At 49.0% G+C, this 23,081-nt stretch overlaps 1 protein-coding gene across 5 annotated transcripts in view; it reads right to left on the reverse strand.

Annotated features, from left to right (window-relative positions):
• HTT (huntingtin) overlaps positions 1–23,081 on the reverse strand; it is a 138,554-nt gene that overhangs the window by 48,207 nt on the left and 67,266 nt on the right. For 4 of the 5 annotated variants that reach the window (XM_036852124.1, XM_036852123.1, XM_036852122.1 and 1 more), the window contains 13 exons: positions 20,600–20,726; positions 18,910–19,037; positions 15,694–15,804; positions 13,241–13,318; positions 12,645–12,868; positions 11,393–11,471; positions 11,121–11,282; positions 8,632–8,687; positions 7,137–7,285; positions 5,404–5,540; positions 3,815–3,931; positions 959–1,081; positions 444–679 (listed from right to left, as the gene is read on the reverse strand). In XM_036852124.1, the coding sequence (XP_036708019.1) occupies positions 444–679; positions 959–1,081; positions 3,815–3,931; positions 5,404–5,540; positions 7,137–7,285; positions 8,632–8,687; positions 11,121–11,282; positions 11,393–11,471; positions 12,645–12,868; positions 13,241–13,318; positions 15,694–15,804; positions 18,910–19,037; positions 20,600–20,726 (1,727 nt within the window). The remainder of the gene's footprint in view (positions 1–443; positions 680–958; positions 1,082–3,814; positions 3,932–5,403; positions 5,541–7,136; positions 7,286–8,631; positions 8,688–11,120; positions 11,283–11,392; positions 11,472–12,644; positions 12,869–13,240; positions 13,319–15,693; positions 15,805–18,909; positions 19,038–20,599; positions 20,727–23,081) is intronic. The other variant, XM_036852125.1, reaches the window with a different exon arrangement.

Genomic DNA, 23,081 nt, shown 5'->3' on the forward strand with positions numbered 1-23,081 from the left:
TTCCCAAGAACTGATAAGGGCAGACGTGATCTGATGCCACAAGTACACCCAGGGGAGCGCAGCACGAGCGTTCCACCCTGGCGGGGAGGGGGATTTTACTACTGACAGTGTTTAGGGTGGCCAGCACCCGGTGGGAATAAACGTAAGACTGACTTTCAGTGGGTTTTCCTAGGTTTTCAAATTCTCTGCAGGCAACCACGCCCTTATCGCCTGCACCCACCGACTGCCGCCGTGCAGTCTTAACAAGGGTCTGATTCAGGATGTGACAGAGCCTGCAGACAGGCATGACCAAGGGCCACAGGTGAGGCAGGCTGGGCAAAGAAAACACACCGACACAGACTCCTTAACCCACCTCGCAGAGCTGAAGCGAGACTCAGTGACCGCAAACACCACAGGGCGGCCTGAGGACGCGGACTGGCGGAAGGCTCAGGTACAGAGCATACCTGGAAAACGCTTCTTCTGGCAGATTCTTCGTTTGTCTCCCTTCACTGTGGTCTTTCAGTACTGAATTACTGTCCCCATCTCTCAACCTACTAATTATCGGACAGCAGAGTAAATATGGAGAGAAGGAAAGCTCCTGAATACGAGAAAGAACAATATCTTCAGTTGACTGGGAAATCAGAACCCTCAAAATGGCTAGGATTCCGGATATCCATAGTTGAACAGTGGTCACAGATGCCTAAAGGAAGGAAAATAAATAAGTTATAGCTAAAGAAAAAAGAGGATTAAGTTTTCCTGATTGCCAATTTCATTTATGAAAATCACCCTGATTTTACAATTCCACCAATAAATCTGTCTCATTGGTTCTCAAAGTGTGGTCTCAGACAAGCAGCATCAACACCATCTGGGAACCTGTTTAAAATGCAAATACTCAGGCTCCACCCTGGCCCCAGCAGAAACCCCCAGGTGCCCCACACAGTGATGAACCCAAGACGCCATCAGGAGGCGGGATACTCACCAGGGTATCTGGGGTGACGAACATACTCCGTAAAAGCATGTCCACGGGACGGAGGGAGGAAGGGGCCAAAATCTCAAATAACGTATTTAACACTCCAAGGGCTTCGTGAGAATCAATGTGCATCTGTTGCAATTAAACGTCACAGATGTTTTCCCATAAGCCAACTGAAATGCCAACTTTTATACCTCACATCAGTTGTCCCAAGGTCAAATGACCTTGACCATGCATCATTCCCACCCCCGCACTTAAATGCATTTTAACTTCAGTAGTGAACCAAGTAAATGTTTTTTAGAACAACACTAACAGCTGTATTTTTTCCACGATGGAAATCTTTGCATTTAGATTTTTATTAAATAAACCATAGATGCTTTCTGTAAAAAATTCAAATATGTAAAAGTATGAAAAATATCAACTGAAACCACACCGCCCTGACCCAGTCACCATCAACACTTCAGGAACCAGCCTCTCTCGCATCTCTTTACACACGTGTAATGTACCTAAATGGTTATCATACACACTGTATCTTTTTTCTTTCTTTACTGGCACCCCATCCCTACCCCACTACGTAGTAACAAATGTTAGCAAATTAGTGTATTTCTCGTTAACTTTCTCCACATTCCTATACATGTAGAGAGACTTTTGTTTAAGTTGTTTTGAAAAATCACGTTATAAATGTCTCTGCTTTTTTCCATTAAAAATATAATGGAGAACTCCCAAGGCAACAGGTTTTAAAACCTAACATTTTTTTTATTTTGTTGGCCTCTCCGCACGGCATGCAGGATCTTAGTTCCCCACCCAGGGATCGAACCTGGCGCCCCCTGCAATGGAAGGGCAGAGTCTTAACCACTGGACCGGCAGGGAAATCCTCCTAACATTATTTTTAAAGGTTGCAAAATATTCCAAATTAAGTCTCTACCACAGTACATTCAACTACTGCCCTACTGATGATTTTCGTCACTACTAACGAGTGTGTATACACACAGTACCACCTCCACAGAGGGCGATTCTCTCAAGGTGCAGGTCTCAGCCCTGCCTGGCGTGGAGCCGCCCCTCTGCGGTGGGAAGATGAGCCTCTTCCCGGGGCCCACCCGCCGGCTACGACCCTCCGGCTATGACCTGCCGGCTACACGGCCACAGAGCCCTGGGTCTGGTGGTGCTCAGGGACGCCACGACGGCACGGCCGCCTGTCCTGCACAGGCGGCTCCCCTCTGCTCTTGCCCTCGGGGTGGGCACTGGCCCTCGCCCCCCCCCACAGCTTGGCCGGCTGCCGCCACGTCTCTCCCCCTCCTCTCCTCCCGCCCTCTCACCAGCGCACGCCGGCTGGGCTTCTGTTCCCTCCGCCCCACCAAAGCCGCTCCCCAGGGGCCTGCGTGCGGCCAAGTGCGGGTCAGTGCCCAGGGCCCGTCTGCCGGGCCCGTCAGCAGCTCCCAGCCATCAGTCCCTCCTCCGGGAAACAGCTTTTCTTCTCGGTTTTAAGAACACCACGCCGCCTGCTCCTCCCCGTCTCGTCCACAGGCCCCCTTGCCTCCCGGGGCTCGGCCTTCGCCCACTGCCCAGCTGCCCTGGGCCCCGCGGCGACCTCGTCCACCCTCAGGCCTGCCCTCCAGCTCGCACCCCAAAGGCCTCCTCCAGACTCCCTGGCGCCACCCAGTGTCCCAACCAAACACATCCAAACCAGGCTCTGACCTCCTCCCGAAACCCGCTCCTTCCAAGGTCCCCCCAAAGCCATCACGCTACAGCCACCTGCCCGCCCCTCCTCTCACACCCCTCACCCCACCTAAGCCGTCAGCAAAGCCCACTGGTTCTGCGTCCAGCAGACGCCCCTTCTCGCCCCTTCGCTCCCACCCCCGGTCCACGCGGGCCCTGAGCCACGAGTGGCTCTCCCTACACCCCCGCCCGCCTGTTCAACTCTCAAGTACACCCTGACCCCCTTTGTACCAAGCCCTCCGAGGGTTCCCCCAAGTCCTCCCCCCGGAGAGCTCTTCCCCAGGCATCTGCTCGGCTCATCCCTCACCTCCTTCAAGTCCCCTGCGGATGTCACCCATTCAACACTGTCACCCCCAGCCGACACACCTCCCCTCCCTCCAGCACTCTCATCTGACATTTTATACACGTCACTAGTTTACTCCCCTCTGCTGTCTGTCTCCCCACCCCGTTCCAACTAAACGCTCACTCTGACAGCACCCGCTTCCCTAGCCGGGCCGACCCAGATGAACAAACAGGCATCTGCTGACTGTACCCAAAGTGCTTCAGACCCAGAGCTCTGTCAGCAGCTGGGACGGTTTCCTGGAGGGACCGTCTTCAGCGCGTCCCTGCTGCCTGGTTCCCGGGGTGGTGCAGCACCTGGAGCACAGCCTCCTGCCCTCGATGCCGGGGGTTGGGGGAACGGGGGGTGGGGGCAGAAGTGGTTCAGAAGCCGTGCAACTACTGGGCTCCATCCTACACGCACAGCCAGACCAGTGCCTTCCACTGCGCTTGTGGAAACCACTGACTGCATCCTTTGACTACAGAAATCCTGATTAAATGACGGATAACTGCCAACTTACTTTATACATGATAAGGAAAAACACTCCCCTACAGAGCAAACAGAAGACGTTTGACTGAGCAGAATGAGGGAGACAGGGTGTAAGCAGGAAAGGACGCAGCCCTGGAGGCACTTCCCCAGGGGCGCCTTGGGACCCAGGGGACGTCTCTACCTCTGGCCCCGCACTCGCCCAGACGGCACCAGTAATGACCATAAAAGGCACCCATCACGATCTGACGAAAAGCCCACCACAAGCGCCCACCTCTCACGAGCACCTTCACCCACTTCCAGGGTGTCGCAGTGACCCCACACGCGGGGGGAGGGGGACAAACCTGTTGCCTGGCCAACATTGGGAGGATGATGTCAGCTATCTGCCGAGACAGCCGCTTCCACTTGTCCTCGCTCTCCTTGTGGCACTGCTGCAGGACCAGGATGAACATCTCCAACACCTGCACAGAGGGAACGGCCGGAAGACACTCGGACCCCAGCCCACGTGCCCCCAAGGAGGGCCGATGCAGCCCTGGCCCCGGGACACGCAGGAGGACCACAGCACTGCCATCTCTACGGCTTTACAAGACTCACAACCAGAGGAAAGGCACGAAAGAGGAAAGCCCAACTCATCTCAACCTTTGGCAGGACATAAGCACAGCCTTGACTAAACTGTTGTGCAGACACCCTCTGGCTTTTGTGCGTGTTAACATCTCTGCAAAGGTCACCTTCTACTGAGGACACCATACTTCAGAAGAGTTGGCCTTGGGTGAGCACGAGTTTGTTAGTGATCCCTTCTAAACAGAGACCCTCAAAAGCCTGTTTTGGTGCACACGGTCTCCCTGGCACATGGCCACCGTGAACATGCTGCCAGGAAGGCTTCCAGAATGACAGCAGACCCGAGGAGCTCCTGCAAAGCTGGAAATGCTTATCACCCGCCTGCTCGCAGAAAAGCCTGCAGCCTGCTCTGTGAACGTACCGGCCAGGCTGAGCCCGTTCCCTGGAAAGCCGCCGGCCGCTCCACAGCTGCCTCTCCCTTCGAGGGGCACTTCGGGCAGCACTTGCGCGACAGCGGCCGCTCTGCACTCATCCCGACTCTCCTGACCCAAGACCCGCCCTCTCCATTCCGTAAACCAGGCCAGGCGCTCTGGGGACGCCGTGCCGGCCGAGCTGCCCTCCAGGCCTCCCACTAAGCTGCATGCTTGCCAAGAGCCGGTTATTGGTTCTCAAACCTCTTTATGGTAGTCGTACTTTTTATTGTAATTACGAGATTTAATTAAACACTAAGCATTTAATTAAACATTACCTAGATTAACCAAAATGAGAATGCACAAAGAAAGTGTTTCTATGAGAAAATCTTACGATTTTATAAAGATTCAAAGACAAATAACTAAAAAGAATTACCAAAATAAGTGAGGGCTAGGCAACTGTACCAGCTACAGAAGAGAATTCATTAAAAAGCCAGACTTCTGTTTTCAGACTGCCTCACACACCACCTGAAATTCCTACTCCACCTTAAGGAAAACGAAGCCAGAAATCAGCGCCAAGAAAAAGACTCTGGCCCTCCCTCAACATAGTGGTAAATAAATGTACAAATAAAGTTGTTAAATTATTTCAGGTTGAGATTTTTAAAAATCATTCTTTAGAACGCTACCATTTTGATCGACATTGTTGACTGGTATTTGATCCTCATTTTGGAAAAGAGGGCCTCCACCATGTTTACCGCCTTGAACGACCTTGTGACCGTCGGCCAGGCCACACTGCCTTAAAGACAGACCCCACCAAGCCTTATGTCCCCCTGCGTCTCCCTGTCCGAGAGCCCAGGGCTGGCACAAAGCCACACCCACTGACAGCAGACAGCGGCCACGTGGCATTTCCTCCTGTCCCTGCAGGGACAAGGAAGGGTCAGTGACCGCCCCACACCTCCTCTTACCTGATGGTACTGGATGAGTCTCAGTAACATTGACACCACCACCTCTTTCTGGGTTTCCAGCTCTTTTCCTGCATCAGCTTTGTTGGTTCCTCTTAAAACGAAGAGGTCGTGGACTACAGGCTGCAGGGCGGGTATGGCTGCAGGCACAAAAGGGCCACTAAGAAGGCGGTAGGTGACAGGTGCACTCGGAAGACAGCACTGACGCCTCCAAAGTATCTTCAAGAAATAAAGGAAATCCTGACCCACACTTGGCTTTGTGATAAGAGATAAATTAAGGTTATCAATGAGTGCCGTGAAATTACCTGTATACCATCCTGGAAGGCCATGGGTCTTCCTGTGACACTTGATAATGTTGTGAAATTTTTAAAAAACAAAAAACCAAAAAACTAGGGTTTCTGTGACATAACATTATTTCTGACACAAAGAGACGCAAATTCAAAAGTCAAATTCGAAATAATAAAACCTTCCAACTAACCAAAATAGCAACATTCTATCCTCATGCATAATCTACTTAAAGATTTACCTGAAGAGAGAACAAATGCTTTTTCAGCGGAAAACATTTAGTCAAACTATTAGATTTCTATACTGTTTCAAGCAATTAAAGTCACTCTCTCATTAGACAATGTGTTTTCCCCCAAGTCGTGTCTTTCTCCAAAAGAGCAAAGTAAGTTATTTTGCCTCACACCACCACTTAAACAAACTAAGAAAGGCCTTTCATTGAGAAGGATCAGCCCAGTCATGTCACCAAGGTTACTGAAAGGCACACTCTCTCACCCTCAGTGACGCACACACACACGACACACTTGCTGGGTTTTCCACAGACAACCAGGCTTCCCAGTAGAGAGCAGGGCGGTCTGGCTGCCCATCAATTTTCTATCCAAAGACCCTCTGATCTGGGAACCCTCAGCCATCCCTCTATTTGCCGTTTGCACTTTCAACTCTATCCAGTGACCCCAAGTCCATACGTGCAGTCATGTACCCCTCTGCTGAAGCACGGATCTGCGCCCTAGCAAGGCCATGGCTAAGGTGACCGTCTTGCTAGCGTGCAAATGGTGACCGCCGAGCCCCTCCACACCCCGGCACCACGGCTCACTGGCCACCCTACTGCGGTACGCGGCACGGGGACCCTGGGCGCAGCAGCCAGCCGAGGGCTTGGGAGGCACCCCAACCGCAGTTCAAAAGCCCGCAGGTTCCGGACGATGGAGCCAGAGGGGAGTCGGTAGGAAGAGCAGTTTAAAAAGTGCAAAGAAAGATTCACAGCTCCTTCCTCAACCACACCACCTCATTCCACAGGTGGGAAGGAGGCTGCCCGAGCAGCTGGCTGTCGCCTGTGGACCTCACTTAAGCTTCTGTGAAGTAACCAGGCAAAGCAGAAGGCCCTGAATCAAGGCCAAACTACACCTTCCAATACCACTGGACGGGAAATCCAATGTCCTCACAGAAGCTGGACTTTAAAATTCTTTGTTTCACACGGATAGACAAGAGTATTTATGTCAGACTCTATGTGCACCTTAGATTATCTCACTGTCTGTGTTTACCTAAGTGGATCATACACTCCTGAGAGTAAAGAGTGTGTGCTCTCTCCTTTTTTTTAAACATCTCTAACTAGAGTGCACGTGCGCACACGCACACACGCACAGCCTACAGAGCGCTGGGCAGCTGTCCCCACAGGTGGAAGGTGGTGTCAGCACATCATGACCACTGAAGACCCCAGTGAAAGGTTGTCCCGTTACCGTGTGTCACAGCCTTCCTCCCACTGGCCATGATGCCGTCACAGAGCTGGATGATTTTAGGAATTCCAATGATCTGTTTTGAATGATAGCGTTCATAAGACAGTAATACCAGGAAGAAAAAGATGTTCGGAATAATTGCCTCTGATTCCCTAGAAACAAAAACATCCATTTAGATGCTTCCTTTTAAAATGAAGAAACATAATCAATACAAACAGCATGAAATTACTCTTGATTCAGACTTGAGAGAGCACGTGTGAGAAAATGGGACAGCGCGAGGCAGGATGAGCGGGCGCTGAGCTGAAGGACCCCCGGGACCCAGTTTAGTCCAGTTGACGTCCTCCGTGTGCCCGGCTCGGGGTGGGGCCAGCACGTCCTCTGGGGCGCCTGGGCTAAGTGAGGGCCTGGAGAAGGCGCCCAACAGGAGAAAAAGTAACCTGCCTCGAATCACATGGTCGAGAACAAGAAACTGGGCCTCCAGACCCAGGGGACTCTCAGAACACTTTCTTCTGCACTATGTTTCCCTAACTACTTATCAGTTAGTTCAGAAACTAAAGAATTTTAATTTTCTATAATTATACTTATAGGAGGAAGTATTCAAACCTTACAGCCTAGCAAAGAAAAACTGCAATTAATATAAGTACAGTGCATAATAATTACCTTTATTAAAGACAACTGTATTCAAAAACTTCTCTACGATTAGAAAAATTAGTGCTCTATCAAATGAGATTTCATTTAGAAAACTATTATAATTAAATGCTTTGAAATATGAAATGAAAACTGACAACACATGTGATTATCAAATGCAGAACTACTTCTCAACACGTCTTGAGATACTTATTCATTAATTTTTAGAAGAAACAAAAATCCACAGCATGTTAATCAGATTTCCATTAAACATAATGCTTAGCAAAAACGCCTAACAGGGCTTCCCTGGTGGCGCAGTGGTTAAGAATCCGCCTGCTGATGCAGGGGACACGAGTTCGAGCCCTGGTCCGGGAAGATCCCACATGCTGCAGAGCAACTAAGCCCGTGCACCACAACTACTGAGCCTGCGCTCTAGAGCCCACGAGCCACAATTACTGAAGCCCACGTGCCACAATTACTGAAGCCCGCCCGCCTAGAGCCCGTGCTCTGCAACAAGAGAAGCCACCGCAATGAGAAGCCCGTGCACCGCAACAAAGAGTAGCCCCCGCTCGCCACAACTAGAGAAAGCCCGCACGCAGCACCGAAGACCCAACGCAGCCAAAAATTTAAAAAAAAAAAAAAAAGTGCCTAACAATCCTTTAAAATAAATGCTCATCCTACATGTAGGAAATTCCCTGGCGGTCCAGTGGTTAAGACTCCATGCTTCCATGCAGGGAGCACGGGTTTGATTTCTGGTCAGGGAACTGAGATCCCGTATGCCGTGCGGTGCGGCAGATAACATAACATAACATAAAATTACATGTAATTACATAACAAGAACAAGAAATCTAAAATAACAAAATGCTATTACCTGAACTGGCCTACTTCAATGTATTCAAACTGCTTCAGCACAAATCCAATAAACACCTACAGGCAGGAAAATAAAATTTTTACATCAATAATTAAAATGTGCAAATTAGGTTATTTTTCTTCATACTCATTTGTATAAACCTTTAACAAGTTTCCTGACAGTAAATTTGTTTGTGTACAAGAACTCAAACGTATTCTACTGTCACTACTGTCAGACTAGATAATTTCAAGACACTTCCAGAAATCCCTCTAAACACATTTACTGAACACTGAGGTGAAACCTGCTGGGAAAAACAAAGATAAATTCCAGGAGCCACTAGGCAGCACCCAAAAGGCACAGCAGCAGGCCTCGTTTGCTCCAGTTCATGGCAAGCCGCATAGCACGGATTTCCTGAAACTGGCTTAGGAATAAAGATGCCCAAGTGAGTCCAACTTCTCCCCCACACCCCCCAACATTCAAAGGAGCCGGGTACCGAGGGGTGCGGAGGGGAGGGTGGCCTTGAGAAGCAGAGGCAGGACGTCGCGACTGGCTTACAGCCAGTTCTGTGTCACGTTCCAAGTGCCCAAATTCATTCTCCAACCTGAAGCATGGAGCTTAACTCCAGTGTCCTCCTCGCCCCCGGGTGTGATACAGACACACAGCAGGTGCTCAGTAAATCACTATCTGCACTGAGTTAAATCACTTACCTGTTCTATTGATAGTTTTCTATCCTTGTCCATAAAAACTGTCAAGGTACTGAACCCTAAGAATTGGGGGGAAAGGGCGCTGAGTGACAGAAACAAATCGGAACAAACGTGGGGCAAGAGCACCCATGGCAAGAAAACCTAACGCCACCAAGTAAGAGGCAGAAAGTGCTGGGCTCGCGGCGAGGCCCGTGTGTCAGACCACCTTTGCGCGTGCCCAGTGACGAGCACAGCACGGAATTCTCTCTCGACGCTTACGTATCAGATGGGGACTTTAGAAAGATAGAAGAAAGCAACAAAAATCACTCCGTTTTGGAGAAGGGCTCTGTGTAGAATGACTAAAGGCAGAATTTGATAAAGGCCTGTCTGACCAGGGTACGGCCGAGTGGGGAGCTGTGTTCTTTCTCTGTCCACTGACGGCAGCCCCAGCAGAGACCAGCCACCACCTGAGAGAATCAGTTTCCCCCCACGACGAGTCAGAACGGGGAAACGGAGAAAGGCGGCCCGTGTCCTGACGAGAGCGGAGCCAGCCCGGGCTCTGCTCTCCCCCAGAGCAGCAGGCACTGGGGCAGCCCTGGGAGGCCCCACCTGCCCAGGCTCCCCTCGCGTGCCCGCGCCTGCCTCCCTCTCGGCCACGGCTGCCCCCCACTTCAGATGAGGGCTTCTCCTCACCCAAGCCCCCGTGTCGGAGCACGGGAACCGTCCCGCGGTGAGCGTCATCCCCAAGGAAGGAAACGGCTCTTTGGATGATTTTCCTCCGAGAACCAGAGCAGAGGGCGGGACAATGAAAATGCTGGGTCAAAACAGAGTGGGTGGCTAGAGACCGGTCTCTGCTGGGGCTGCCGTCAGTGGACAGAGAAAGAACACAGCTCCCCACTCGGCCATACCCTGGTCAGACAGGCCTTTATCAAATTCTCTCTTCAGTCATGCCACATAGAGCCCTTCTCCAAAACGGAGTGATTTTTGTTGCTTTCTTCTATCTTTCTAAAGTCCCCATCTGATACGTAAGCGTCGAGAGAGGATCGCCTCAACGACAGTGCTACACCACAGATACAGTGGCGTCTAGAAGGGAATGGAGAATTGCAGTATTTCTATCGCAAAACATTTCCTATCTCACAGGGAAGTAGCCCCAAATCACAGCCCAACAATGACAGTCACATTATGACGACGTAAAGGCAACTTTCTTTGCAGTGAACTTGGCTGGCATGACGCTTGTTTTAAGAGGATTCGTATCACAAAATGATACAGCTTTCCAGAGTCGTACCCACCAGAGGAAGGCGTGGCAGGGAGGTCTCACCTGGTAGAAGCGAGCACAGACACTCAGGGCCGGCTCAGACAGCCGCCACGCGGGGACCCAGGGGCCGGGGGTCAGCCACTGCCCAACAGATCACATTCCCTTTCAAATAGGTGAGCTAACTTTAGATCGCTTGAAACTGATCTTCCTTGATAAGTTGTTTAAAATAAGACTCTGGATTCTGCAAAAATGTCCCCCCAACAGTAAACCTCAATTACAATGTAAGTTCGAATTAACCTTGGAATGGGGGAGGGTGAGTGGACGGGAAAAGCCGTTGGCAGGTTTGTAAAGGCTGACCCTAGCCTGGAGAGCTTGGGCAAGGGTGCAACGCTTGCTGAGGCCTGTGCGCGCCAGGCCTTCTGCGTCAACCAGTGAGTGCGACAGATGAGATGCAACCACTGGTGGGGAAAAAAACACGGCGCATTTCTTTAAGGTAGACTTCAGTGTCTTTTTAAGTTCATTTTTATTAAATTATGAACAGGTACGGTAGATGAAAGATAAAAGTGACAAACCTGATCCGAATCCAGAAGGCAGTAATTAACCCGTAACTGAACCAGCTGTGCCAGCAAATCCAAAACCTGCTTCTGTAACTGCACAGAGGTTGTTGTCGTGTACTGTTTTAAAGCTTTTATAACAAGAGGCTCAAATAAACGAATGTGATTATGAATAGCATTCTACAAAAAAAAAGAGACAGCAAGAATCCGTAAGTGAGTCTTCCACTGCAGCCAGCTTGAAGCCCGCAACCTGGAACGTGCCCAGCGTGCACCTGCCGGCTCCCGGTTACCTTGTCCGCGCGGTTCTTTGCGACGCTGGTGAGGTTTGTCTTCAATTGGGTAGACACCTTCTGGAGTACGTCAAACCACCTGCCAGGCAGAAAGAAAGGTGAGCAAAGAATACCCTTAAATACTCTCCTATGTATCCAGCTATACTCCAGGTCAAACTAATTCAAATTCACAAAATCAGAGCCTTTTAGAGTCAGAAAGAACTGTAATAGCCACTCAATGTAGCGGCATCAAGCTCTTCTTTTAGTGAAGATAATTAGACGAAACAGAGTTTACAGCTGACGACAGCCATCAAACCTTGTCACCTGTAGCAGGCTACCCGAGACAGAGCCTTCCTCTGCTACAGGAAACTCACCACTCAGCCCCGTGTGTAGTGGGGCCAGAGAGGTGATGGTCATTTGAAAGATTCAGTGATTTAGAAGACACCACTTGATTTCCTTGGGAAAAAGTTTCTTTAGATATTTACATCAATTATACCCTTTTCTTTTTAAGAAACACAATATTAAATGACAGTAATCAGACACTTGCTTGTTTTATTTATACCCCATATTATTAGACAAAGTATTTAAAGAACCTTATTCCTGAGACTTGGAAAAAGAGTAAGTATATGACCAATTAAAGCCCGAAACGTGGACATTTTCCTAAAATACTCTAGTATTTTAACTGTAGCTGTTTTATCACTACATCTATATAAAGAAAAACCAGTTTATAAAGTTCCTACCAAAATTCTTAGAAAAAAAAACAAAACAGGAATTCTATTGTTACTACAGAGTAGTAACTCAAATACGCACTAATAATTGATGGTAATTTAAGAAACAACTACTGTAATTCCAGGCACCATAAACAACTATAAATTTGAGTGAAAATAGACTTTTAGCCATAAAGTTACAAAACGGAGAGTAATAATACCTATGCCCTCTACACACTAGCACTACTGAGCCACCTGAGTTACAGGCCCCCAAAGTGCCACCAACACACAGGAACTTACTCTAAAGGGAAATGTCATCATGCGCCCTGGGGAATAGCGTGTCCCCTCTCTGGCTGGCTGACTAATCAGCAGGGAGTGCGCTTCCCGGGAAGCCCGCTCAGCACTCCTCTCCCCCAGCCCAGCCCCGCCGAGACACTGAAGCGCCCGCAATCCATCTCACCCCCTGGACCACATGCTTCTCTGGAGGCAGGGCCATGCCTTTAGCATCTTTGCAGCAACCACATTTTCTAGAGTTCTCTGAACACAGGAGACTCTCAGAAGGTTACCCTGAGGGGTCGTGGTCCTGTTCTGCCTGCACCGTGTTCCTCAGGCTGGCGTCGGCTAAGGCCTGGGTGAAGTGGGTGTACGGAGCCATGAAGCAGTAGTGGTACAAGCCTGGCCTCACGCTGGAAGAGCCAAGGCGCTGAGCACGGCCTTGAGACTTGCTGGGGTTGGAAGATAGGCCATCAAACTGGGAGGCCAAGTTTGTCCCAAAGAGAGTCTTCAACAGCTAGAGTGGAAGAATTGAAGCCGTCAACATCTGAAGTAACACAGAATCTCCCACACAAATATCAAACCCACCTATATATAACTGGGTATGTTAGCAAAACTTCAGATTGCGCAGGACAGTGGAGGGATACTAGGACACCAGTTAAGTGACAAGAGGCCAGCACAGCTTCTGAGATCCTCTGCCCCCACGGGGGCGGGCCTCCCCCTCCTGGACCATGAGGGAGGAACACCCCTCTTGGCCGGAGAACAGCGGAGTGAGCACAGGCGGGACAGGTGGGGCCGCCGGACGCGCCACCAGCACCACCTTCTGAACGACGGGCAGCATTACACCAGCGTGCCAGGGCGAAGGGCTTAAAAGAAACTGCTTTCTGACCTGCTGGACACAAACAGTTGCCATCACTGGTTCTCGACTGAAGCAGGATTTCAGGTACCCCAGGATCTCTTCAACACACTGCAAAGGACAGGCAGCAAGATATTAAAGTAAGCAATTCACAGATACTTGTTGTGGTGAATTCTGCACGGACAGCAGGCCACTGGACAGCTTTCGTTTAAATTGTGTACACAGTAAACATCAGAGGACAGTCAGAAGAGGGTTTTCACGTACTGCGAGCAGAGAAAGTCAGTAAAAAGCATGGAAATCTAAGGAGCCATGTCTCACCCTTCCTTTCATGCATTTATACATTCTTTCTTTCTCTCACTCATCCAGAAACTGTGCATCAAGGATCTGCTGTGCCCTCGGCATCCAGCCCTGTTGTCAGGGCAGGAGCTCAGAGTCTACAAAGGAGTGAAAGCCCTGCTGCATTTGTGGGGCCCCTGCAGAGGTTCAGCTGAACGTAGCACATACTACATCAAGTGTGATTTACCACAAAAAGCCCTAGACATTTCCCTTTAGAGTAAGGTCCTGTGTCCGACAGCAACCTGCAAAAATGACCAAAATGACTGCCTTCAAATGACTGTTCTCACAAACTGTTTTCACCAGCCTCAGAAATGAGGTCCATGTTATCCCAGGTGCCCCTGAAGACATGAACCGGTCCAGGCACCAGCATCAGCAGCTCCCCCCTCACCACCCACCTGGTCCCCAGACACTGCTTCTATCAGACCAACTACATTGAAAAGGCCCCTCACTTCATTTGTTTGGTATAAGTTCCTGCACTAAAAAGCAACAGATTTCTGTTGATTTCAAATACTCAGGACCATGTATTTTTAAGATTCTGATTTATTCGTATTAGACTAGCTATCCAAGGCTATACTCTGCAGGGTTGAGTTTGTTCCATGTCACCTTGTTTTCACTAGCTCATAGCAGGCAACTAAGAAGTGCGAACCGGAAGAATTACAACCAGAGCCTTCACATCACAAGTTGCCTAACAAAGAACCATGTCTCTTAACAAACACGTATGAAATGCTCCGTGTGCAACAGAAACTGAGTTAGGCACTGAAAACAGGTGAGAAAAGGATGCTGCTGTTAGTGGCCTTCAAGGAAACAAGTCCCGGGCACGAATATTAACATACAATATGATGGAGACTTCCGCTCCTGGCCAATATGGAGTAAGAGGGACCAGATTTACCCTACAGCCAAACAACCAAAACGACCCAATATATGAATATATGAAACCAGGGTTCCAAGACAGTGACCGGGAGGCACTGGAGGACAGGGATCCCTGAGAAATGGGGCACCAGCAAGTCAGCCCCACGCCTGCCCCAGCTCACTGCCCTCAGAGAGCTCCTGGGTAGTGGCACAAGGGCGAGGGACAGAGCAGAGCTCAGGGGACCCCCCGAGTCGAGGAGGAGCTGAGAGTCCGGGGAAGCGGAAACGGTGAGGGTTCCAAAGAAGAGAGAGCTCCCAGAGAGGACTCTGTAGACCGGGGGAGGCCCTGGGAACCGCTCAACACGTGCGTAAGGAAGGGTCAGAGGGCACAGCGCTCCGAACTCACACAGGGCTGGAACGGTGACTGCTCTCCCCAGCCGGGTTTACGGGGCACCGGCTAGAACCAGGGAGGTCTTGCCTCGGTGGTGGAAGAATTAGCCCTGGACTAAGCACTGCTCCGACCCACTGAGTTGATATGTGGAAAAAGTACAAGGGACAGTGAGGAGAAACAGAAGACAATGTGTACAATGATTAAAGCCAGGTAAGCTTTATGCATATCGAGAAAAAGATGGAGAGAAATGAAAACAAAGGAACTTCACTGTATTCCACTTCTAGGAGACACACGTTTAAGGAGGGCTATTGGTAACTCACTTTGAAATTCATTAGAAACTAAGATGCCCTGGTAGCTGGACAGGTGGATCCAAACACAGCAGAGCAAGTGGACAAAACAGTAACTGCCGGATCTGGTCGTGGACACGACACGGGCACTCACCACACGACCTCTTAACTCTCCCGTGTGCTTGAACGTGTCCCCACAACATGAGGGTGGTGCAGGGAGGTTACTGGGCTTGGAACCGACGTCCACGAGCCTCAAGCACAGCTCTGGTGCTTCCTGAAGCACCAGAGGAACAAGCCACACCCCCGAGACTGCTCTGACCTTGCCATGTGCGAAGGTCAAATAAAGTAAAGGACTCTGTCAACAGTTTTAAACCCACCGATTTTTAAATTCATCTGGGTCTGAGCTAATTTACAGCAAAAAGTGAAAACAGGATACAAATAGAACCCCGCCCCCGGCAACTTCAGGCTAAGACGAGAATCAGACTCAAGTGCCCAGACTGCAGAACCTTCTCCCCACTTTGTGAATGTGCCGGGATGGTGGGGTTTCGCCCTGGAGGCACTCTGCCCAGGGTACACTTCAAGCGTGCCAGCTACAGCTCAACGAGAAGAAAGGAAACACAAACCTTCCCGATGTCCTGCAGTGTCGCCAACTCTAGAATCTGAGAGAGAACATCCAAGGCAGAGCGCAGAAAAGCCCCAAACTTTTCGGTGTTGCTCTGAAGATCCAAGGTGACCTTGGGAAAGTGGAGGGAGAGAAGGAACACATGATTACTGGCAGCATCCCGGTCACCTGAGACAGGCACACACCGTCTGCTGTGGTGTGTTCCGCGAGGCAGCGTGACACTCACCATTGCGGGGTGGTGGGTGGGGGGGGTTCTGTTTGTTTGGTTGTTTTTAGCACTGGGAAATGCCTTGGAAAGGAAATTACTCTTCCGGACAGCTATACAAACACTATTTTCAAAGGCGTCTTCTAACGTATACTGACGCTACTGAAAGAAATAATTCCTAACCTTCTATCATAATGAGAAAAAGAATGTTTAATGCCCATCATAACCAGTGCCTGATAAGCAGCATATCAAAAAATATAAAACACATGTCCTCTTCCATCCATTAAGATCCCTGGGGGAAATCATTATCAAATTCAGACACAACCTTTCAGTCTGGCTACAACAAAATATTAAATTAGTCTTAAGAGATATTAAGTTAAGATCCTAAAGGACCCAACTGAATTAAATTATGTAGCAATTTCCCCCATTTAACAGACTGAGAGAAGGGTCAGGGCCAACGATATAATATATAAGAACAAGGGTGAGGGGGAGTGATTGACTGAGAATAAAAACTGGCAAAAATCCTACAAAAACATTACAATAAGTAGAAAGGAATTTGCTCAGTGAAATAAAATCTAACCACCCCTGATGAAAGAGAAAACACTTTCTGGGCAAAGGGAGAGGAAAGCAGGTGAGAGACAGACACAGAAAATGAACATGTAAGTGGATCTTTGTGACCACTGTCACGTCCACCTGAGGGTGTTCACAACAGGCCAAGGAAGGAAGGAAAAATCCAGGAGCGAGACCCCCAAAGACCCAGGGAAAGCAGGAGGGCAGGGGTTCACCTCCAGCAGGCATGGGACGTGGAATGGGCGGTCGGGGAACGAGCAGGGAAGGCCTTTCCCGAAGAGCGAACAGATGTGAGAACTAGGATCAAAGGGCTCTGAGGAGAGCTGAAGAAGGACTTGGAGACTGGGAAATAAAGCAGGGGGGAGCCCAAGGGTCAAGCAAACAATGGAGAGCGGGAGAGCAGGACACCCAGTGGGGCAGCGGAGGAGGTGAGGAGGCGGTGATGAAAGATCTCAGGACATGCCAGCCGCTCCTAACACACACAGAGTCTGCGCACAGCAACTCAACCAGGAGGCGGGACTCCGAGGCTCCAGGAGGCCAAGAGTAAAGGGGTCCACCTTGGAGTCCAGGGCATTCAGGAAGGGAGACGATGTAGAGGGAGGAGAGGATGGGGGGATGCTGCGGACAACATGGGCGGGGGGTCCCCCAGAACTGAAGATGACGTACGCTGAAAACAGGTGGAAAGGTAACATCTTCTCTGTGTGGGATTTTAAACATACCCTCCTCTACTTCAGAGCTTGACATGAGAAACATCCAGCTAAAGAGAGCCTCCAAATCTTTTATCTTTAAAAATTGTCTATATCCTTCAGAAAACAAACCAGATAAAGTTTGTAAATGGTTTTAAAAAAATTGAGATGTATCTATTAGTAATAAAAAAAGGATGACTATGGGTCACATTTATGAAAAAACGTGCAAGATCTATGTGAAGTATCTTTTAAAATTTAAAGAATTTTAAAAGTAATTTTATGTGCTTCTGAGGCACATACAGGAAGTTTCCAATACGCAAAAAAGCATCTCACACTCTGGACAGGCAGGCTTAACATCTAAGATATCAGTTCTCCCCAAATTAATCTACAGCTTTAACACAATCCCAAGGGAAAAACTCTCAACTTCCTTCGGAATTAGATAAGCTTATTCTCATGTTCATATGCAAAAGTAAATAAGAATATCCAGGGAAATTCTAAAGTAAAATGGGGTAACTGATCGCCTCAAAAATACATTATGAAGCTACAATAATCAGGAAGTGTGCTTCTAATGGATGAACAGATGGACAGACTGATATAATAAAGTAGTAAATGGAAATATAGAACTATGAGAATTTAGTATGTGATAAAGGTAGTATTTCAAACCCATTAGTGCCAGAAAATGGACTATTTGGGAAACTGTAGGGGCAACTGGTTAGGTAGCTGGAAAAAAAAACTGTTAGAGGCATGCTTCATATCTAACAAAGTGCAGACAGAATAGTCTAAACACAAAAAACTGAATGGAAGAAAAAAAGGAAAAGCCCTAAATGAAACCGTGGGAGATTTTCCTTAATAATCTTAGAATAAGGGGAGTTCCCTGGTGGCCTACTGGTTAGGATTCTGGGCTTTCACTGCTGTGGCCGGGATTCAATCCCTGGTCAGGGAACTGAGATCCCACAAGCCACGCAGTACAGCCAAAAAAATAAATAAATAAAATATAATAATCATCATCATCTCAGAATGAGAAAGTCCTAAGTAAGAAACATACCTGTGCAAGAGAAACAACAGAGCAGACTGCTATCCTTCCAGAAAGCTGCTTGCAAGGTTGGCCCTCGGGGTGCCTGGGAACTCGGCCAGTAAACAGTTCCCTAGACTGACGTCAGACTTGCCCTGAGCACTAAGGGTGGCTCACTGTGCCTGGACTGCCTTAGCAAACAATGTGTTGATGCTGGACCCCTGCTCTCCTCTGCGAGTGTGAATTTTGGTTTGTGAAGGCAGAGCGAGCCTCTGTAACCAGCACGCAGCTGCACTTTAGTTGAGGGCGGGGGTGGGTGGGGTCCTCCGAGTGGCCCTCATGGGGGGCAGAGGTTGCTCCAGACTCCGTCGGCATCCTTCCCCTAGGGGCTGGCTGTGTGTCCTCCCCGCCCTGCCGTGAGGAGCCCTCGCTGTGAGTACAACCACATGCTCAGTCCCACAAGACCTTCTAGTGGATCTCTAAAAGTGGGCGATCTTGGGACGCCCAGACACGGCATCAATAAATCATAAAGACATCTCTTTTCCAATGAAAATCCTAAACTTTTGTATGATGGAAGCTACCGTAAACAAAGCTGAAAGACAAAGTTGAAAAAGCTAATTGTAACTCATACCCCAAAGGCCTAACTTACTTATATGTGTATGTCTATAAGCTACAATCTTAAGAAAAATATCAACAATCCTCTGAAATGTGTGAATGAGTGTATTTTTACAAAAGAAGCAGTACCTTGTAGTTTGCGTGTGTAGCTTTCAGGACATCGTGCAATTTAAGGTAAGAAGGAAGGTGATAGAAACTCCCCAGTGACGAGGACTTGGTTGCTGCAACAGGCCCTGAGGTTTCAGACGGTCGAGAGGCTTTAAACACACCACACAAAATAAACTTTTAGATCAAAAGTAAACACACGCCAAGTTTAAAAGAGATTGTTAGTAATAATTATTTTTATAGTATTCTAGTAGGATAAAATCCAAATTTTTCCTGACTTTTTGATTAATTAGCAATAACAAGAAATTGACTACTGGACATAAGTAGACTCTGAGTACCGCCCAAAAGATGACAAAATAAAACAGAAAGAAGAAAAAGAAGAAAAGCAGTGTGATGCTATCATGTGTTTGCTTTGGCCCGGCTGCCTGTTTGTGAGTCAGAGGAACAACTGACGTGACCGTCAGTCAATCTCAACACCTCTCGGAGCACAAGGCTCCCAGGGGCACGACGGGGTTGACCTCTGGTCGACTTAGGTCAGGAGCCCTGTAAGCAATCAAACAGGGGTGACGTGAACATGCTCTGAAAACCGTAAGGGTACACACACTATCATTAAGCTGATACTAAATATTAAATGCCAAGCACCGTGTAAGGTCTTAAAGATTTGTGATTTGGGGTCCTTAGTTTATTTAATCCATCAGAAAGATGATCAGTCACATACTGATAACTTTGCATTTATAGAGTTCTGAAGCTTTTTAGCTAGTAAATCTTCCACTGGTATCGTCATCAATACTGAGAAAATAGTTTCTTTTAAAATGCTTAACATAGGGAATTCCCTGGCGGTCCAGTGGTTAGGACTTGATGCTTTCACTGCTGGGGCCTAGGTTCAATCCCTGGTCGGGGAACTTAAGATCCCACAAGCCATGCAGTGCAGCCAAAAACTTAAATAAAGTTTTAAAATTAATAAAATGCTTAGCATAAACGCTTTATAAGCAAAATGAACGGGAGAGTCATGTCCGGCCCCGGCACTGTGAGGTGGCATGTGAGCGGACTTGGTGGCAGCACAAGCAGACAGGCGTCTGGTCGCCTCTGCTCTGTGCCCACCAAGAGCGGCACGGACCGCATACGTCACAGGCAGAGTCACATGGTCACTCTGGCCCCTTCTGTTCCAAGACTGTCCCCTCCAAGTGTCTGTCAATTTCTCAGGTTCGTCTCACTCAGATGATTTTATCCCCACTTTACTTCTCCCTCAGCCCTTCCACATGTAAAATTTCCATTTCCTATTTCAGAATTCTCCACACATCAGAATCAACAATGTCACCCCACTCTATTCCTAGCTGTCTACACCCCCTCCCTTACTGAAAATCAGTGAGAAGAGGAGAAGGGAGGAGGCACAGCATGGGAAGCGTGGGGCGCGGCGCCTTGCTGTGGGCCAGACACCTGCAGGCGGCTGGGACCCCACATTGGCAAGCAACGCTCAGATGTGCGTAAGACCAAAATGTGGTCTGTGTACACTCAGTAAGTAATATTCAATACCTGAAACCACACCTGGGGAAACCGTTTCTCTGGCTTCATTGCTATGTATTTTATTTCCAAAAACTACCAAGTTGTAATATTAACCTTGACATGAACGTAAGCTTTAGTCCTAAACCACTGTAATATAGACAGGCCCCCCCCCGAGCCCGTCCCCTCCCCCTCCCCCGCCGTGGCCTCACACCTGGACTGGCCTCACCGCCTTTCTTGGGACTCACGGGTACAGACACCTGCTCTCCGGGTTCCTTGTCTTTTCCCTTCCGTCGGATTGGACTCAGAGAAGGCGGGTTTGTTAGAGACGGCAAGGCTGCCTAAAATAGAAAACAAACTGTGAAGGAAGTGTAACCAACACAGAACTGAAAACTATGGTATGTGCTTCTACCATTCACCCGTGCAATCCATTTCTCTTCTTTGAACCCACATTTATGGAGCTCAGACTCCATACGCATACCATCCACTTTAGCCCACACAACAATTGCACATGGTGGGAACTGACCAGCACTTCCTAACGGGAGCACCATGAACGCTCAGAGACGGAGGAGCCCTCACGCAGTCAGGTGGGGTCTCAGGAGGCCCCCGGAGCCCCGGCATGCCACCTCCAATAGCAAGCAATGGGGCTCTCTCTGGAAGCCAGGGTGTGAAACAGGGTACAAAGCAATGCTCTGAACTCCGTTTTCAAATGAGGAAATAGGCTCAGTGATGATGAAGTGAATTATTCAAGGTCACAGCTAACAAGCAGCAGAGGTAGCAGGCAACAAACCCAGACCCTCCACAAAGCCCATACTCTGCATACACAGGACAGAGTACAGAACGCCCCAGCCCCACACGGCAGGAGGCAGTGGCGTGGGCGCCTCAGCTCTGCTGCTCACCCCCTCCGCGATCTGAGAGAGGCCACCCTACACCTCGGAGCCTTGTCTGCACAAAGGACACAATGGCTAACAGGGAAGGGCTAGAGAGACCGGGAAGAGAAGCTGCTGCACCTGGAAAACACGCTATGTGAAAGGAGCCAGTCACGAAGGACACCAGCTGTGTAGCTGCACTGACACGAAATGTCCAGAACAGGCAGATCTACAGAAACAGAAAGTAGCTTAGTGGTTGCCTGGAGCTGGGGGGCATGGGAGGGCTGGGGGGTGACAGCCAAATGGTACAGCATTCCTTTTTGGGTTCTAAAATGGATCGTAGTGATGGCCAAATAACTCTGGGCGTACTAAAACAGAGTCATACACTTTAAATGGGTGAGGCCATGGTATGTGAATTGCACTGTAACTGTATGATATGTTAATAACGTTGTTTCAGTGAGGCCACCGCAGTGGTGCAAATGAGACACTACATCAGCTTGGACCAGACCAGCGGCAGTGAGCATAGACACAAGTGCGTATATGTGTGTGCACCTACACGTGCATGTATGTACATATGTTAATGTACATGCATGTATGCATATACATATATGGGCTTCCTGCAAGATACTTAGGAGAGAAAACAAAGAATTTGGTGAGCAAGATGAAGAGTTGTGATGACTCCCATTTTCTAGCTTGAAAAATATGGAGTGAGAGACGGGGAGAAGCACCAGCTGGGGAGGAGACCAAGAAGCCCAGATTTAGACCGAATGAGATTTCTATGGATCACCCAAGTAGAGGTGACCCGTGGCAGCTGGCCACACTGGACTCCGAGGACAGGTCTGGGGTCTCCCCTGCTTAGATACTGAAGACCTGAGAGTAGACCTGACTGCACTGAGCTGCCCGGTCCCACGCTGGAGCCACGATCTACATGCGGCTACTTAAATTTAAATTTAATGGCAATTAAACAAAATTAGAAGTTCAGTTCCTCAGTTGCCCTGGCCACATTTCACGTGCTCGGTTGCCACATGTGGTTGGTGGCTACTGTCCCGGCTGGTGTAGATGGAACGTTTCCCTCCTTACAGAGAGCTGTACTGGATAGCCCTGGCCCAGAGAATACGGAGCGGGGCCGACTGAGAACAGAGCCCTGGAAAGCACGAATGGTGGGAAGAAGACTAAACTAGGAAAGCGCCCAGGCAGTAGAAGGGGGTCAGAGAATCCGGAAGCCGACCGCAGAGAACGTCTCAGTACAGGAGAGGTGGTCCTGGGAGATGCAGAGGGAAGGTGAGACAGGGTCTGCAAAGTACCCACGAGAGTCAAAGGCGGGTCTTGGCAGGGAGTGTGGCTATGGGGAGCTGGCAGAAATCAGGCCAGCAGGGGTTAAAGAATCAACGGCCGATGCAGTGGACTGAGTCCAGGGCCCGAGAGGTTTTGCAAAGAAGGCCAGCATCAGAGAAGCAGTACACTAATTCAGGGGTTAAGCTGGGAGAAAGGACTCAAGAGAAGCTTGTAGCGGCAGGGGGACCGAATGGCAGCTAGAGGAGAACCTGAGCTGTCAAGGTGGAAGAGACAGGAGAGAGAGTGAACCATCAGATACAATTACAAGTGAACTGATCCATCTTAAATTCATTGTGTGAATAGTTTTCACTGAACTGTACTTCAAAGAAAAGCAAAACATTTCAGGAGAGACCAACTTCAATGCTGAGCTTTCTTGGCCAATGCTGAAAGCCCAAGAATAAAGCCAGGTATTTCCCTCTCAGAGGTGACAGTAAATGACAGACGATACCAAACGGGCTATAAATTGGATGAGCACATCTAGGTGTTAAATCT

Source organism: Balaenoptera musculus, chromosome 5 (assembly GCF_009873245.2).
Source record: "Balaenoptera musculus isolate JJ_BM4_2016_0621 chromosome 5, mBalMus1.pri.v3, whole genome shotgun sequence".
Taxonomy (NCBI): domain Eukaryota; kingdom Metazoa; phylum Chordata; class Mammalia; order Artiodactyla; family Balaenopteridae; genus Balaenoptera; species Balaenoptera musculus.